This window comes from Eurosta solidaginis, chromosome 3 (genome assembly GCF_040869045.1).
Source record: "Eurosta solidaginis isolate ZX-2024a chromosome 3, ASM4086904v1, whole genome shotgun sequence".
NCBI classification, from domain to species: domain Eukaryota; kingdom Metazoa; phylum Arthropoda; class Insecta; order Diptera; family Tephritidae; genus Eurosta; species Eurosta solidaginis.
Window position 1 is genome coordinate 87,806,410 of NC_090321.1, and position 14,913 is coordinate 87,821,322.

The following is a 14,913-nucleotide window of genomic DNA, read 5'->3' on the forward strand; positions in this document are numbered from 1 at the left end:
AAGCGAATTTTTCACTTATTTCATAAGCATTTTATTTTTTTTTTTTTGCATAAAAAAAATGAAAAAGCCAAGCAACAATTTTTTTCGTTTACTTTGGTTTGGCATTTCCACAAAGTTTAAGAGAGTGATTTCAAAATTTTTAAAAATCAAAAAACCATTATGGCCGCCAAGAAGAGTAAATGGTCTTACCTGGTAATATTTATACCATGCCTGAAACTATTTAAACCAATCTCAAAAACTGTTCGAAAAAATCCGAAAATAACTCACAGAAATTCAAAAACGTTTCAGGTAAAAAATTTTTAAAACAAAATTGAGCTACAAAACTGCATAGCCAAAAAAAATTCAGAGAAATCCTAATAAAAAGTGCGAAATTTTCGTAAAACTTCCTCGAATTTCCATTTTTTTCGCAAACGTTTTTGATATTGATTTGCAAAGTTTCAGTTACAAAATTCATAGTTTTTTCTTAAAATATCGAAAATGAAAAAGAAGAATTTAATTGAGGAAATTTGATAAAAATTGCAATTCTACAATTTTTCTGTTCGCTGCTCCATGTCCAGGTGTATATGTATGTACACGAGGGAAACCACTATGCCTACGTAAATAATTTGAAAATTTAAAAATTGGCAATGGACCTTTCATGACATTTTCTTTTTTTTTTTTTTTGTCGTTTTTGTATTGCCAATTCTTTTTCCAAAAAAGTGCCTTTGTTTATTGTTGGTCGTTTAACAGAACTTTTAGATTTCCAATATACTCAGTAAATTTTCAAAATAATCAGAAATTTTCTCAGTGGGTGTACTTATAAAAAATTTACAAATGTTTGCCAAATTATATTTTCGGACATACTTAAAAACAAAAAAAAAAAAAAAAACACTTTTAATGCAAAAAAATGACGTATGAATGAAAAATAAAAACATAATTTACAAAAATACGGTGTTTTTGCAAAAACAAATCTCAAAGAGTATTTTTTCTGGGTTCATTGGTAGAAATTTCAAAATCTTTGGCATTTTAGTTTTCGTTTGTTGTTCATGACCGATTAACTTATTTCACGCATAAATAAATCATTTCTTCGTTTAATTAGTGCCACCGCTACTAATACAGATCGCTCTTCAAGTGCCCGCATAGCGTTTTGAATTTAATTGCATGCGGTGTCATACATTTTCTGTTTTTTGTTTTAATTTTTCGTATAATCATTGGCCAACACGAAAAATTGACTGTGATATAATTAAGAAAATTATATTTATAGTGAAGCTTTAATTATTATAAATAAGATTTAAATATACTGTGTAACTTGCCACTACGGAGTTTTATAAATATTTTTAGTGTAACAAAAGTTTTAAATTAAAAATAAAATAAAAAATACAAAAAATAAAAGCACAAAAGACAGCCAATTATTGAGTAACCAGTGACACTCTTTGTAGTTGTGATCTCGGATTCAAAGCAACATAAAGTTTCTTAACAAACGTGTTCATTCAGTCCAAGTGGTCGTCTACGGCTTAGCTATTATTAGATAAATTTTTCCGTTAATCGTTAGCGCCTCGTAGCGCCATTAAAACTACGAAAATTGCTGAACAAAAAACGTGCTTACCCTTTCCGATACCCCGCTACGGCACAATGAATAAAACGACACTGCATTGGAGTTACCTTAATTTCAAGGATGTACCCATGGACTTATATCTTTACGAAGATCTCGAAGAGGTAAATATAATAATGCTGTGAAATTTTTGGGTCAGCTGAGTGAGGGATCACCGTTTGTCGTTTGCAGATTCAAGAACTCCCCATTTCAGTATTTGTTTAAAGAACACACTATCTAGAATATTCTTCGAAAACAACCTATTTTAAAATCTATTAAAGACCGCCTTATCACAGGGCGTCAACATAAAAAGCTTGTTTCTTCAACCAAAAACGTAATTGAATTTATATTGATATATGTAGGTCGTTTTTCCAACTGATCCTGAGATAAGGCATTCTTTAAACGAATTCTGAGATAAAGTCGTTTGAATAATTCTAAAATTAATCAGTATTTTAATTCTAGAATAATTCCATTCATAGGTTTACCTGAAGGAGAATTTCATCACAACCATTCCCAAATGGTTGCTAAACGTTACAACCTTAAAGTTCATACACTTGGCTGGAAATAATCTTAATGCGATTCCTGAAGAAATGTATTTGTTAGAGAATCTGGAATTTCTCGATGTGTCTAATAATCAATTACGTGAACTTCCGAAGACTATTGGCTATATGGACCGTTTACAACGTCTCAATGTGAGTGGAAACGAACTGACAGAGCTGCCAGCTGGTGAGTACCTATAATAATAAGGCATACAACATTAGATGTAACTTGACTCAAATACCAGCGTCTCTTTCTTCTTTCTCTTGTAACGATAAGGAGACTCTCCGAACAAATTAAGGAAAAACTAAAGCAATCAAAAATTCGTAGTTAATGAATATCAAAACTTGCTTCAAAACATTCTGCCAAGTAAACTGAGCTCAACTACAATTGCAGTTGAAAATTTACGCATGCCCGTCGGTTATTGAGTGGACTTGAATGGAAGGAACGTGGTTAAAATGATTTTTTCGCTCACGGTAGATGAATGGAACTGCCTTGGATTACCTCTTTGTATTTCCAACAAGCTCCTATTTTAAACGAGATGGAGAAGAAAAAAAAGAACTAGAGATAAAAAAACGAAAGAGAAAGAGACTGAGAAAGAGATAGAGTTAGACGAAGATGGAGATATAGGGATCAATGGAGCGGGGAAGGGAGAAGGAGAGAAAGCTGGAGGGAAAAAATGGGATGGAAAAAGCGGTGAGGTTGAAAGAGACGAAGAAAGGAGTGAATAATGGGATAAAAAAGGGGAAAAGAGAGGGAAAAAGAGTTAGAGGTAAAAACGTATTAAAAGTTGTGCAGCTAGACAAAAGCAGAACAACTTAGTATTATGAAAAAGAACATTGTTTCACGAAGACCTACTAGCGCGGGGTTGTAGATCATTCCCGAGAGGGTCGGGCTTGTATTTTAACGGTGCTTCTTACCGGAACGTACCGGATTTATATCTGGCAAAGGGCCATCAACATCGATAACACTCCCCAAATTCTTCGGGGAGTGTCTTTATCGCTACAACAACAAGGAGTTATAGATTTTTTCACCGGATTTGTAGATATCGTGAATGCATGGCGATGTTGATTTGAAAACAATTCAGCGAATTTAAGATAGTTTAGCCGTTTAATGGTCATGATTTTCAAGCCATCAAAGCTAGAGGTTACGATATGTAAAAGACAAAATCACGTTGAGACTTTCTTGCCTTGAAGCTAAAGTGAAGCGTATGAAGTCTTTGAGCAATGCGCTATGTTGGATATTTTTAAAGCTTAAAAGCAAGGACTTGGTCTGCTTTGTGATATCTAACTGGTGTCGTTTATTTCAAAGAAAGTATGCCTGTAATTTTTTTAGTCTAGGTTCTTTTTGAAAGCAAACGACGAACTGTTGGCTGTCAATTAAGAATAAAGTGATGGCGTCCCATCAGCTGAATGCTTGCTCTTGCGATCTTCCTGACAAAAATTTGGGACAGCAGCTTAGGTTAAGTTGAACTGGCCGGTCCATGAGGAACTCACATAACCTGAGTGAGTCCGTTGCTGCTTCTAGATCTGACAGCTGAATCACTCCTAATAGCTGGAGTCTTAGCCTGGCAAGCGCAGGGCACGGGCACAGAATTTGCTCGACCGTTTCCTCCTCCAACTCGCACTTCCTACATCTGCTATCACCTACCAATCCTAAATTAAAGGCATGTGACGCCAGAGGGCAGTTTCCAGTCATAATACCGGTCATGAGTCTACAGCGCTCTCTTTTTAATGGTAGAAGAAACTTTTTTAGTCTAAGGTTGTAATACCTACACATAATCTTCGACACTTTATAGCCCCGCGCTTGAACTCACGCCTTTCCCGCTTGGTCGATCATGTGCTCCTCTCGCCTTCGCTTAATCTCGCCCAGTCTAATTGAGACGTCTACGGAGCAAGCTTCAAGGGATGCGCCCTTTTAGCTAGTTCATCTGCTTTTTCATTCCCATCTATTCCCATACGCCCAGGAACCCAATATAGATGCATGCCTCTCCATGTCCTGATTCTCTCCAGAGGCTGCTTACACTCTAACACGCATTTAGACGTTGTGCTATGCGAGATTAATGCCTTAATTGCTGCTTGACTGTCAATATAAAAGTTAACTCGGTTGCAGATTAAGCTATTCTCTTCCAGTGTTTCTACTGCTTTGGTTACGGCTAATATTTCCGCTTGGAAAACGCCACAGTAATCCGGAAGCCTGTAGGATCTGCTTATTTCCGGATCAGCACAGTATACCGCAGACCCTACTCCTTCCACTACTTTGGAACCATCTGTGTGCACATGTATCGCCTCGTTCGCCATTTGAGCACCCTTACGGCAACCGTACACCTCTATTGCGGCCTTAATATCTCCCTCGAAGCGCAGATAGGGAATCAGGTATTCTGTTGTGATGACGCTATATTACTATGGCCGTATGGTCGGCGCTCAAGCTGCCCCGAGGCACCGGGCCTGGTTGCAGTTGTTAACGCTATGTTCTTTGCTACCAGGTCTACAGGTGGAATGTGCAGAATGGCATACAGTGCAGCCATCGAGGTTGCTGCGGCGTGCCCTGTCCACTGATTTGGTGGCCTTATAAAATCCCCATTGTGATGTAATCTTCCTGCAATTTAACATGCAGCCGGTCCATCTGGGTAAGGCTGGATGTAATTTAATGTAATTAAGACCATCCATAATCGCCCATTTAGAAACGTTGTTGAAAGCCCCGTGAATGCCTAAGAAGACTCCTAGAGCATATTCCTTATATTCCAGGGCTTTCTCTATGTTTATTACCACCCTATGCAATGCGGTGTTTTACGACTTGCCTTTGATGTACGCATGTTGTTTTGTGGAGAGCAGCTTTTCATCCACGTTGGACTTTATGTACACATCTATCAGCCTCTCAATGGTTTTGAGCAGAAATGATGTTAGGCTAATGTGTCTATAGTCTTTGGAATACACGTGACCGATCATCGCCGCCTTTGGTAAGAAAGTTACACGAAAAGTTCTCCAAGAGTGCGGTACATGATTCAGTCGTATGCACCCATCGAATATTATTTTAAGCCATTCCACGAGCGCCCTACTTGAAAATTGTAGCACGGCCGAGAATATACAATCTGGGCCCGGCGATTTAAACTTAGAAAACGTCTTGATGGCCCATTCGATCTTGGTATCGGTCACCAAGCCCCGCACTACCCGCTCCGTGATCGAAGTGTGAGTGCTATCTGCTGGCTCTTCTAAACCATCTCCCGATGGGAAATGTGTATCGAAAAGCACCTCAAGGAATTTCTCACTATTACGTGACCATTTCCCGTTCTCTTTCTTAATTAATCCCTGGACTATGTTTCCCCTTGCTAGTACTTTTTTCAACCGCGCTGTTTCGCTGGAGCACTCTATGTCCGTACAGAAACTTTTCCATGAGATTCTCTTCACCCTGGAAATTTCACGCTTGTAGATCCTCAGCAGATCCCTGTACTCGTCCCGACACGCTTCGCTTTCAGCGGTCTTTGCTAGCTTAGACATTTCTTTTATCTGTCTTCTTAGAAGAATCAGCTCATTGCTCCACCATGGCGGCTTTGCTTTTCCTATTAATCTTCTTAGAGGGCAAGCTTTGTTATACGCAGGTTTCTAAAGGTTCCTCCCTTCTCTACCCTCTTTAGGGGGGCGCTGAAGCTGATATACGTATGGTCGGAGAAGGATGGTCTGTCAAGAACCATACAATCACACCTTAATATATAACGTTCGGAGCTCAATGTATTATCAAGAAGATGATGTTGGACAATGTGCATATGTAGGGACACTGGCTATCCACAAATTGGTTTGCAGGATATACAAAATAGAGATTCGCCTCTCTCATTCGTATCTCCTCCTCCCCACGTATTGTGGTGCGCATTTGTATCTGCGCTTCTGACCAACCGCCCTTTGCGCCCTTCGTCGTGTCCCAACCTCTTGCACTGCATCGGTGGAAACTCCGCAGCATGGGCCATATAGCAGGATGCCAGGATAAATGCCTGCTTATTCTTTTGCTGAACGGCCACCACTACGAGGTCCTCAGTAGTGTAATTAGGCAGCATATATGAATGCAGCTGTTTCCTTATCATGAATACAGCTGACACCCGTTCTTTCTTTTGCGCGTAGTAAACGTCAAATCCGAGAGCGCTGAGTCCCGAAGCCTTTCCTCTGATCAGAGCCACGGCTTCCGGATCAGCGCCACGTCAAACGAACCATCCTCAAGGGTTAGGAGGAGTTCGCTCGACGCCACTTCACTGTGTTGGAGGTTTATCTGTAAGACTCGCAGCACCATTGCGCTGTTTTATCCCCCTCCAGCACCATCGTCGTGACGTCGTCGTCCTCCTCTTTCCCTTTTGGTTTAGAGTATTCGAGGCTCCCTTCAGCCTCTCGTAGATGCTGTGCAGGGTGTTCCTCTGTGCTACTCGCAGCACCACTTGACTGTTGGTCCTGTTCTAATACCTTCGTGGTGACGTCGGCTACCTCCATCTGTCCTTTTTCTCTTAGGCTTTTGTGGTCTTTTCGACTTCGCCCACTTCTAGCGTGTTAGGATTTTTATCCTCGTTACTTCTTTTCCTGAGTTGCATGTAAGTTTTGCCTGTACCAAAGGACATTTTTCCAAGTTGCGTGTACAATATATCCCCCGTCTGCTTGTTTATTTGGAAGTTGTAGAACTTACCTTCCTCCGTAGGCCACGATACAGTAAGTACCTTCCAATCCTGTGTCGATATGTTCGGATACTGATTCTGCAGAAGTTGCAGTGTATCCCCCGACTTCATCACGTATGGTATCCATACCTAAACTTTGGGTACCGTTGGGATTTGCGCTTTATCCACCACCTCGAACCGCGCGTTCGTGCCGTGCCTTTGGAGGTTTGGAATCACTTCCTCCAGCCATAGGAAGCTTGCGATGTTGTCGCACGCTATCATCTTCACACTATTGTACCCCCCCCCCCCCCCCCCCCCCCCCCCCAGAATCAAAGGTTGGAAGGGGCTTACTTGGTTGTTCCCGCATCATGTGAAGCACTAAGCTAATAAGCTTCCTTTCTACAGATCCCCAACTTTCAGTAGTCATCTGTCCGAAAGGACTGCTACGATCAACCAGCACCACAGTCAGTGACTGCTTTGCCACATCACTCATCTTTTCGGGAAAAACCGGAGTCTTAGTGTTATCTCCTTTTGGCATCTCCGAGAAAGGCGGAGTCTTAACGTTAACTCCTTTTAGCACCTCCGCGAAAGCCGGAGTCTTAGCGTTATCTCCCTTTGAGTTATCTCCTACTTCCGTAGTTGGAACTTCCCTCTGGCTCGCAGCTTTCGTCGTAGTTGCTACGTCGCTATTGGGGCCATCTGTCTTACAGCTTTGCACCTACTTGTCTTGTTTATGCGACTGCCCTGCGTCGCGGCTCTGGGACTGGGTCCTTTCTGTCTCTTGAAAGCAGGCTTGTCGCCTTCCGCTAAACGTTGCCTCTTTATTCTGCCATTCTGCGCTTCTTCCTTCTCTTACCGGTTGCAGAAGTGAGGGTTTCTCGCTGCAAACCTTTTGAACTGCAGCAGAATTTTAGTAAATCAATATCAACGTTAATTTTTATTTTTATTTCACATCAAGGCGAATTTATACAAGTTCATGGCAAAGCGAATTCAACGAATTCGCCTTGCAGAAGAATGTCAATTCAAAAGAAAATTTGCATTGAATTCAATTAACTGACATATTGTTGTAAAAGGTGTTGTATGGAAAATAATCCAGAAGAGGCAATCAGCCAAGAATTCAGTACCAGGTGTTGTTATCCCAAGAGCTGATTGCTTCTTCTTGATTATGTTCCATACATCGCCTTGTACAACAATATGTCCGTTAATCTAAATCAATGCAAGTTTTCTTTTAACTTTACATTCTTCTGCACGGTGAATTTGTTGAATTCGCTTTGCTACCACCTGGTTCGAATTCGGCTTGCTCTTGGTCGTCACCTTGTATAGATTCGCCTTGCAACAAGGCGAATCCATACCAGGTGGTGGCAAAGCGAATTCAACCAATTCGCCGTACAGAAGAATCTCAAGTCAAAAGAAAATTTTCATTAATTTCTATTAATTGACATGTTGCAGTACAAGGCGTTGTATGGAAAATTATCAATAAGAAGCAATCAGCTGTTGGGATAACACCACCTGGTACTGATTTCGCCTTGCCTTGCAATCAACTGCAACACCAAATTCACCTTGCTGTTAACGCTTTCTAGAGTGAGAGAATACACTTATTATTAGTAAAAGAAATACTAAATTTGAAATAACAATCTGTCAATAAAAAATTAAAATTGTTTACTTTCGGTACAAGTTTTTCAAAATTTTGCGCTGAGATTTTTATTGCAAATTGGCAAGCAGTTCAGGGCCAGCTGCCTCAAATTCAATATGGCCACATATTATACTTATCCTTCGCGCAGCCTAGTAGACGAAATGCACCAAATTGCAAAAGAACTAACAGCACCTGCTCATGGGATTCTCATAACAGACGACGCCCCAAGTCAGTTGGATAAACAAATGGAAATGTTTGGCTTGGAATGCTGTGAAGGGATGCGTATTGCATACCGTAGCATGTTATTCTCCACTAAAGATACACTTAAGGAATATGTTTCTGGTGTAGCAGTGCATCCAGAAGTTTTAGATCAGACAACACCTAACGGTTGTGCGCTGCACTGTCAATTACGTAGAAAAGATATACTGGTAGGCGTAACAGTCGATAAGGGTCTAGTTCCCCTGCTGTGTACCTACGGAGAGTACACCACTCAAGGACTGGATGAATTGGCTGGACGTTGCGAAATGTATAAAGATTGTGGTTGTGATTACACCATGTGGAGAGCGCAGTATAATGTTAGCGAGTTTACGCCATCCTATTTAGCCATACTTGAAAATGCAAACACATTAGCTAAATTTGCGGCCATCTCACAATCTAAACGCATGCTGCCCGTTATAGAGGTAGATATAATACCGGAAGAGGATAGCGATTTGGAACGTTTAGAGAAAGTGACTGAAACAGTCTTAGTGTCGGTTTATAAAGCACTTTTCGATCATCATGTTAGTTTGGAAGCGACGATGTTAAAAGTACCCGCGCTACGTCCGGGACCAAAGTGCGAGAAACGCAATTCGCCTGGGCAGATTTCTAGAACCACCTTACGCTTATTAAGGCATGCTGTGCCTCTTTCTGTTGCTGGTGAGTTAATATTAATTTTACCACTTCTAATTCTCATTTATTTTGTTTGCTCTCTTTAAGGCATAATTTTGCATGTGGATGGCAAAACCCAAGATAAAAGTTTATGTCAATTAAATGCTTTAGCTAATGATCCATCACCAAAGCCGTGGCCCTTAACATTTTGTATCGATAGCTTAATGCAAGCTTCGTTAATTATGACATGGGCGGGGCAGGATAAAAATGTGGAAAAAACCCAAGAAGATCTTTTGAAGTTATTTCATGCTTTCTCACAAGCTTCTCAAGGGTCATATATCCCAGGCTCAATGAAATCACTAGTCGATCAATGTTACTGCAAAAAGGCTTTGAAAAATTTAAAATTAACACCGCCACCTCTACCAAATGATTGCATGAAATACTATGAAATTTGTCGCCTGCCTACTGCATTGGCTATGGCGTCGAAAACTGATAAAAACATTGAGTCATCGACACCCGCATCTGCGGTTGATGAGTTATCAGAACCCACCGCTGAGGTAAAGGTCGAAGATCCATCAACATCCATAGCTGAGGCAGAAGTTAAAGAAGAAGAACAATCTTCCACGCCAGTAGAAGACTCTGGTGCAAATGAAGCCTCACCAAATGACTCAGCTCAAAAGTCGGAATCGTAGTTCAAATATTACAGCACTTTAAATAAAAGAATAATAAATAATAATAAATAAAATAAACTAATGAAAATGTAACTCCATTAGCAAATTAAAATAAAATGTTCATATAATTATTTCTCAACGAGATAAGTCTTTAGAAATTACTGTTTTGTTGCCAGTACGAGACCAAGGTCATAAGTAAAGAGTCCTAAGTTCAGATGAAATCGCGCATTCCAACTAATGACAATCATTTCAGCGTAACTCTGTTCATTCTTCCAACGTCGCAGTCGAAATAGTCTTGTTCGAATTTATATCTCTTAATGTGCAGGAGTTTAGTCGGTCTGATAGTGTGAGTCAGGCCTATGCGGCTCAGTATGTCTTCAAAGGAACTCTAGGCAAAAATTTGGGGCTGAGGCCAAAACTTACAGGATGAAGTAGGTCTAGCTAAATATCTGGGGCCTGATAATATATATACCGCAAAACTAAAAGTAGCTAATGGAGTCCGCTGTTCCATATCAACTTCCAAAAAGATGGACCGATGCAAAGATGGAATTCATATTCAGGACAACCTTTGCACAAAACTCCCATCGACTTCAAGTCATTCGACCTAAAAACTCTGGAAAGACTGGTGTATAAGCACGTTAGGAATGGTCCATACAAAACTTTCTATTTCTCCCAAGCTTACTCCTTAGGCAGGGATTGAGAAAGTGATTGTCTTAAAAAATGTTGGATGACATTGATGGACGTTTATCAAGTTCTCTCTGCAAGCCGTAATCGAGTCCTTACCTACTGGAATAAGATCAGCCACTTGAGAAATTCGTGAGGCAACACGTTATACATCCAGAGGCACTCCCCACTTATACGCTCTTCCATGGAACCTAACAGTGGGCACAATACCTATGAAACTAAAAATGACTGGTTTCCAAGCCATCACATAAGCTGATGACATAGTTTTAACGACAACCGGAAAACATCCTTAACTTCTAGGCGAGCAGCTACAGGCCGCATTAATTCTCGTAGGGGACTTGGCCCGTGTAAGCGGCTTCAAAGTGAACCCTGCGAAGATCCAAATGGTTATATTTTCCATACGGAACACAATACCATTTTTTAAAAAACCGCAATTAGAGATAATAGTAATCGAATTTCGAACCGGTTGTTAAATATCTCGTAGTTATTAAGACTGCAAATTAAATGGAAACAAACATGTCGAGGGTAGATCCAAAAAGACTCCAGCTGCACTATACGTCTCTCTAGCAGTCGTTGGTGCACGCCCCTGTTTTTTTATTGGGTTAACAGTTAGGGGCACACTCATCCATGACCACAACAGCGCGGAAGGTTATGCTCAACCTTCTTCGGATAGACCAGTATGATATGACCTGCATGTATTGCAGTTAGACTGAAATCAGTCCTTCCCTGAAGCAGCATCACATTAGGCCATACAAATTTTCTGGGGACCATTCCCGAAAACTTACGTGAACAAAATTATGCCACTCCAACGCTCTCCCCATCAGAATCCCAGATCAACACGAATGAAATGATTTTTAAACTTTAGATGTCTTCACGGATTGTTCTAAGCCTAATGGATATGGTATTTACTTTGAAAAGGTATTCAAGGGTAGTCTGCTTTGAAGTACTACAGGCCTGCCAAAATGCTGACTCAGAACTACCACGGGATGTCTTCTTATGACCCCTAATCATCATATTCAAAGTGGAGCAAGAGACCTCAAGTATTTTGAAAGGCTGAACAAAAACTGTTTGCTAAATTTGTACAAACCAGGTCATCCCAGCAAACAACTGTTTGATCTAGTACCGCCTTCAAGAGAGATAAGAAAACATTTTGTAAACACATCGTAAGCACTATGAGATACTGCCCATGCCCACGCAGCTTTTTGATCCAGCATAAGGAGGCCCTAAGCCTAATCCACACAGAATCGCACCCGGTGGATCGCGTTATAAATATACACTATCCCATCTTTGCAGAAGAAGAGAGCATACTACCAAGCGAGAGACGAGTTACTGAGACCCTTCGTTCTGGCTAAAGTAACTTCTTACTTGAACAGAATCAACCCCGTTATACGTAACTGGCAGACCCTGCAGACGTTGTTCTGCCGTAAATTTGGTTTATCTGCATACATTTTAATAAGCTTTTTCCGTCCCCTCTTCACTTTTTCCTAATCCTTTTATTCACTCCTTCCTCCGTCTTTTTCGCTTCATCTATCTCCATCTTTGTCTCATTCTATCTCTTTCCCAGTCTCCTTCTCTCTTTTCTTTTCTCTCAAGTTCTCATTCTTCTTCATCCCTTATTGCCTGTCCCATAGGGTGGTATGTATTTTGTTCCAGTCCCACTCCGAGTCTCAGTCCTAGTCCTAGTCTTAATCCCAGTCCCAGTCCGCCTCTGGTCTACTTCCCGGAAAAAAGGATCGTAAATATTAATATAGGCAAATTTATATACCAACAATAATACCGTGATGTGATGGTAGCGTGCTCCGCCTACCACACCCGATGCCCTGGGTTCAAACCACGGACAAAGCAACATCAAAAATTTTAGAAATAAGGTTTTTTAATTAGAAGAAAATTTCCTAAGCGGGGTCGCCCCTCGGCAGTGTTTTTCTGCCATGAAAAGATCTCAGTGAAAACTCATCTGCCTTGCAGATGCCGTTCGGAGTCGGCATAAAATCATGTAGGTCCCGTCCGGCCAATTTGTAGGGAAAATCAAGAGGAGCACGACGCAAATTGGAAGAGAAGCTAGGCCTTAAATCTCTTCGGAGGTTATCGCGCCTTACATTTTTTTTTTTTATTTATATACCAAATTTCAGTCAAATCGAATAGGACGTATGTATGTAAATAGGTATGTGGGTATTATTTATTCATGTCTTTATTTCGGCTTTGCATGCATATTTAGCAGTTTTTGATGCGACTAAATCGAAGTTCACAACGAAAATTACTTTAAAGCTCTCAGCATTAGCTTTCATTTGATATCCATAACACATACACATTCTAGAGGTATCCGGGTCCACGTTTTCGCCTATATCTCGAGACCCTAGTCACCCAGCGGTATAAAACTAAACGGTACTAAAGCACACATCACCAGCTTCAATTTGATCCCCATAATGTAAAAACACATGCTAGTGTTACCCTGATCCACGTTTTGATCTACATCTCGGGACCCTAGTCACCAATAGGTATGAAAACTACCCTGTACTAAAGCACTCATCAACAGCTTTCATTTGATATCCATATTATATAACCACATTCTAGGGGTACCCGGGGCCGAGTTTTGACCTATATCACGAGACCCTATGCATCGATCGCAACCAAACCTATGTAATAACCACCGCGCAATTGACCGACGCATCTCTTCAAACACCGGCGACCAACACACATTTTAGCTTTACTTTTTATATATATAGATGCATATACATATGTCCTCACTAACACAACAGCTTAATTGAAATTAACAATACCGTTAGCTGAAAACTTTCACACCTCGAACTCAACTGAAGCTTCGCCGTGATAGTTTTTTTAGTTTGGCTTCAATACTCTAGTATAGCACAGTTTTTAAAAACTCGTTTACAGTCCATTATCAGATTCACGGTTTATGAGGAATCGTCTAGAGACAAGCTGGGTAGAATCAAGAAATACAATATCGTTTAATTTCACTGGTTCTTTATTATATTTTTTTTACAATTTTTCATTTCCATTGCAGAAATAGGTGCTTTAAAACAATTAGAAGAACTTAATATTTCCAAAAATCATCTGCAGCGCCTACCCATACAGCTTAGTGAGTGCCAACGTCTCCGAGAACTCAATCTCAGTGACAATGCTAATATCTGGCATATACCGGAACGCATCGCAAACTTGCAATCGCTACAATCGCTATCGGCAGATCGTAAGTTAACCTTAGACTCAAAAATATGTAACTTTTACACTTTCTTACTCTATCATTTCATCTATAGGTTGCGCTTTAATTTATCTGCCAGTGGCCCTTTCAAAGTTCACAGATCACGTTCGCATATTTCACAACACATCTATGACACATGTACCAATGATTTATGAAAAGTTCTTCCAAACCTTCTATGATAATCGCTCGAAGGCAACACCAATGTAAATATACCCAAAATAAACTGCAGACTAGAGTGTGTATTTAAACCGTCTTTCATTCCCAGGTCAGTATCCAATGAGAGTTTCTTTTGGGTGTTGGAAAAGGAGACCAATTCTAAGCTGTTATTACCCATCGGAACGCGCCGTATCTTCAGCGTACCTTCACTGGACAATCAGGTTCCACTCTACGATGACTGTTTACGTGCGGTGCAATATTTGAACCGTTATATGCCTTTATGGGAAAATGTGGCATTAAAGCAGATGCTGCCAGAAAAATTCATTTATGATCACATCGTCAATGGTCCAATTGCGCGTTGTACGCTCTTCAATTGTTCCAATCCATTATATACTTGCTATTACTTTATGGCTGTTAAAAGGTGAGTTCTTCGCAGTCGAATATTGATAATAGCAAATTTTACTGTTATTTACTGTTTAGACGAGGCAGTAAATCAAAACAAATTTTCACCTGCTTCTTCTGTTCAAATCACTGCGCGAATTTGTGGCTAATAGAGGGCAATAAAAAGTATTATCAGTTGGAGTGGGAGGTTTGTGAAGATTGAACTGCTAATTTTTAATATATATATATATATATATAGTAAAATGAAAATATGGATACATATAAACTTTAGCTTATTATATAACGTGTAGGAAATATAAATTTAAGTAAAATAAATTTTTACATTATATAAACCAAGAGTATCTTTTTATAAAGCATGGTTTTGTTTTTGCATAAACATGTACATATGAACATTTCGTAGGAATCAATTTTCTTTGGCCCAAACTATCTGCCTTATTTTAAAAACTCTTTAACATTTCGAAAAATAGCGGAATGGTATGGTTATGACTATGACGTTATTGTTCGGCATCATTGGCCAATTACATCGATTTACATAAGGTTGGCTGGATT

The 14,913-nt window shown here is 40.1% G+C and overlaps 1 protein-coding gene across 4 annotated transcripts; it reads left to right on the forward strand.

The window, feature by feature from the left end:
• The first annotated feature begins 1,015 nt into the window (after positions 1–1,015).
• On the forward strand, positions 1,016–14,700 carry LOC137244106 (fructose-bisphosphate aldolase). 4 transcript variants are annotated; one of them, XM_067772660.1, is made up of 6 exons: positions 1,016–1,695; positions 2,050–2,296; positions 13,612–13,794; positions 13,862–14,009; positions 14,072–14,383; positions 14,443–14,700. In XM_067772660.1, exons 1-6 carry the CDS (start codon positions 1,612–1,614, stop codon positions 14,564–14,566), a joined length of 1,098 nt encoding a protein of 365 aa, XP_067628761.1. In that variant the 5' UTR covers positions 1,016–1,611; the 3' UTR covers positions 14,567–14,700. The 4 variants fall into 4 exon arrangements, with proteins under 4 accessions (XP_067628761.1, XP_067628759.1, XP_067628758.1 ...); XM_067772658.1 differs by lacking the exons at positions 13,612–13,794; positions 13,862–14,009; positions 14,072–14,383; positions 14,443–14,700 and adding exons at positions 8,413–9,285; positions 9,346–10,019 and having other exon boundaries at positions 2,033–2,296; XM_067772657.1 differs by lacking the exons at positions 13,612–13,794; positions 13,862–14,009; positions 14,072–14,383; positions 14,443–14,700 and adding exons at positions 8,413–9,285; positions 9,346–10,016.
• Positions 14,701–14,913: the final 213 nt, after the last annotated feature.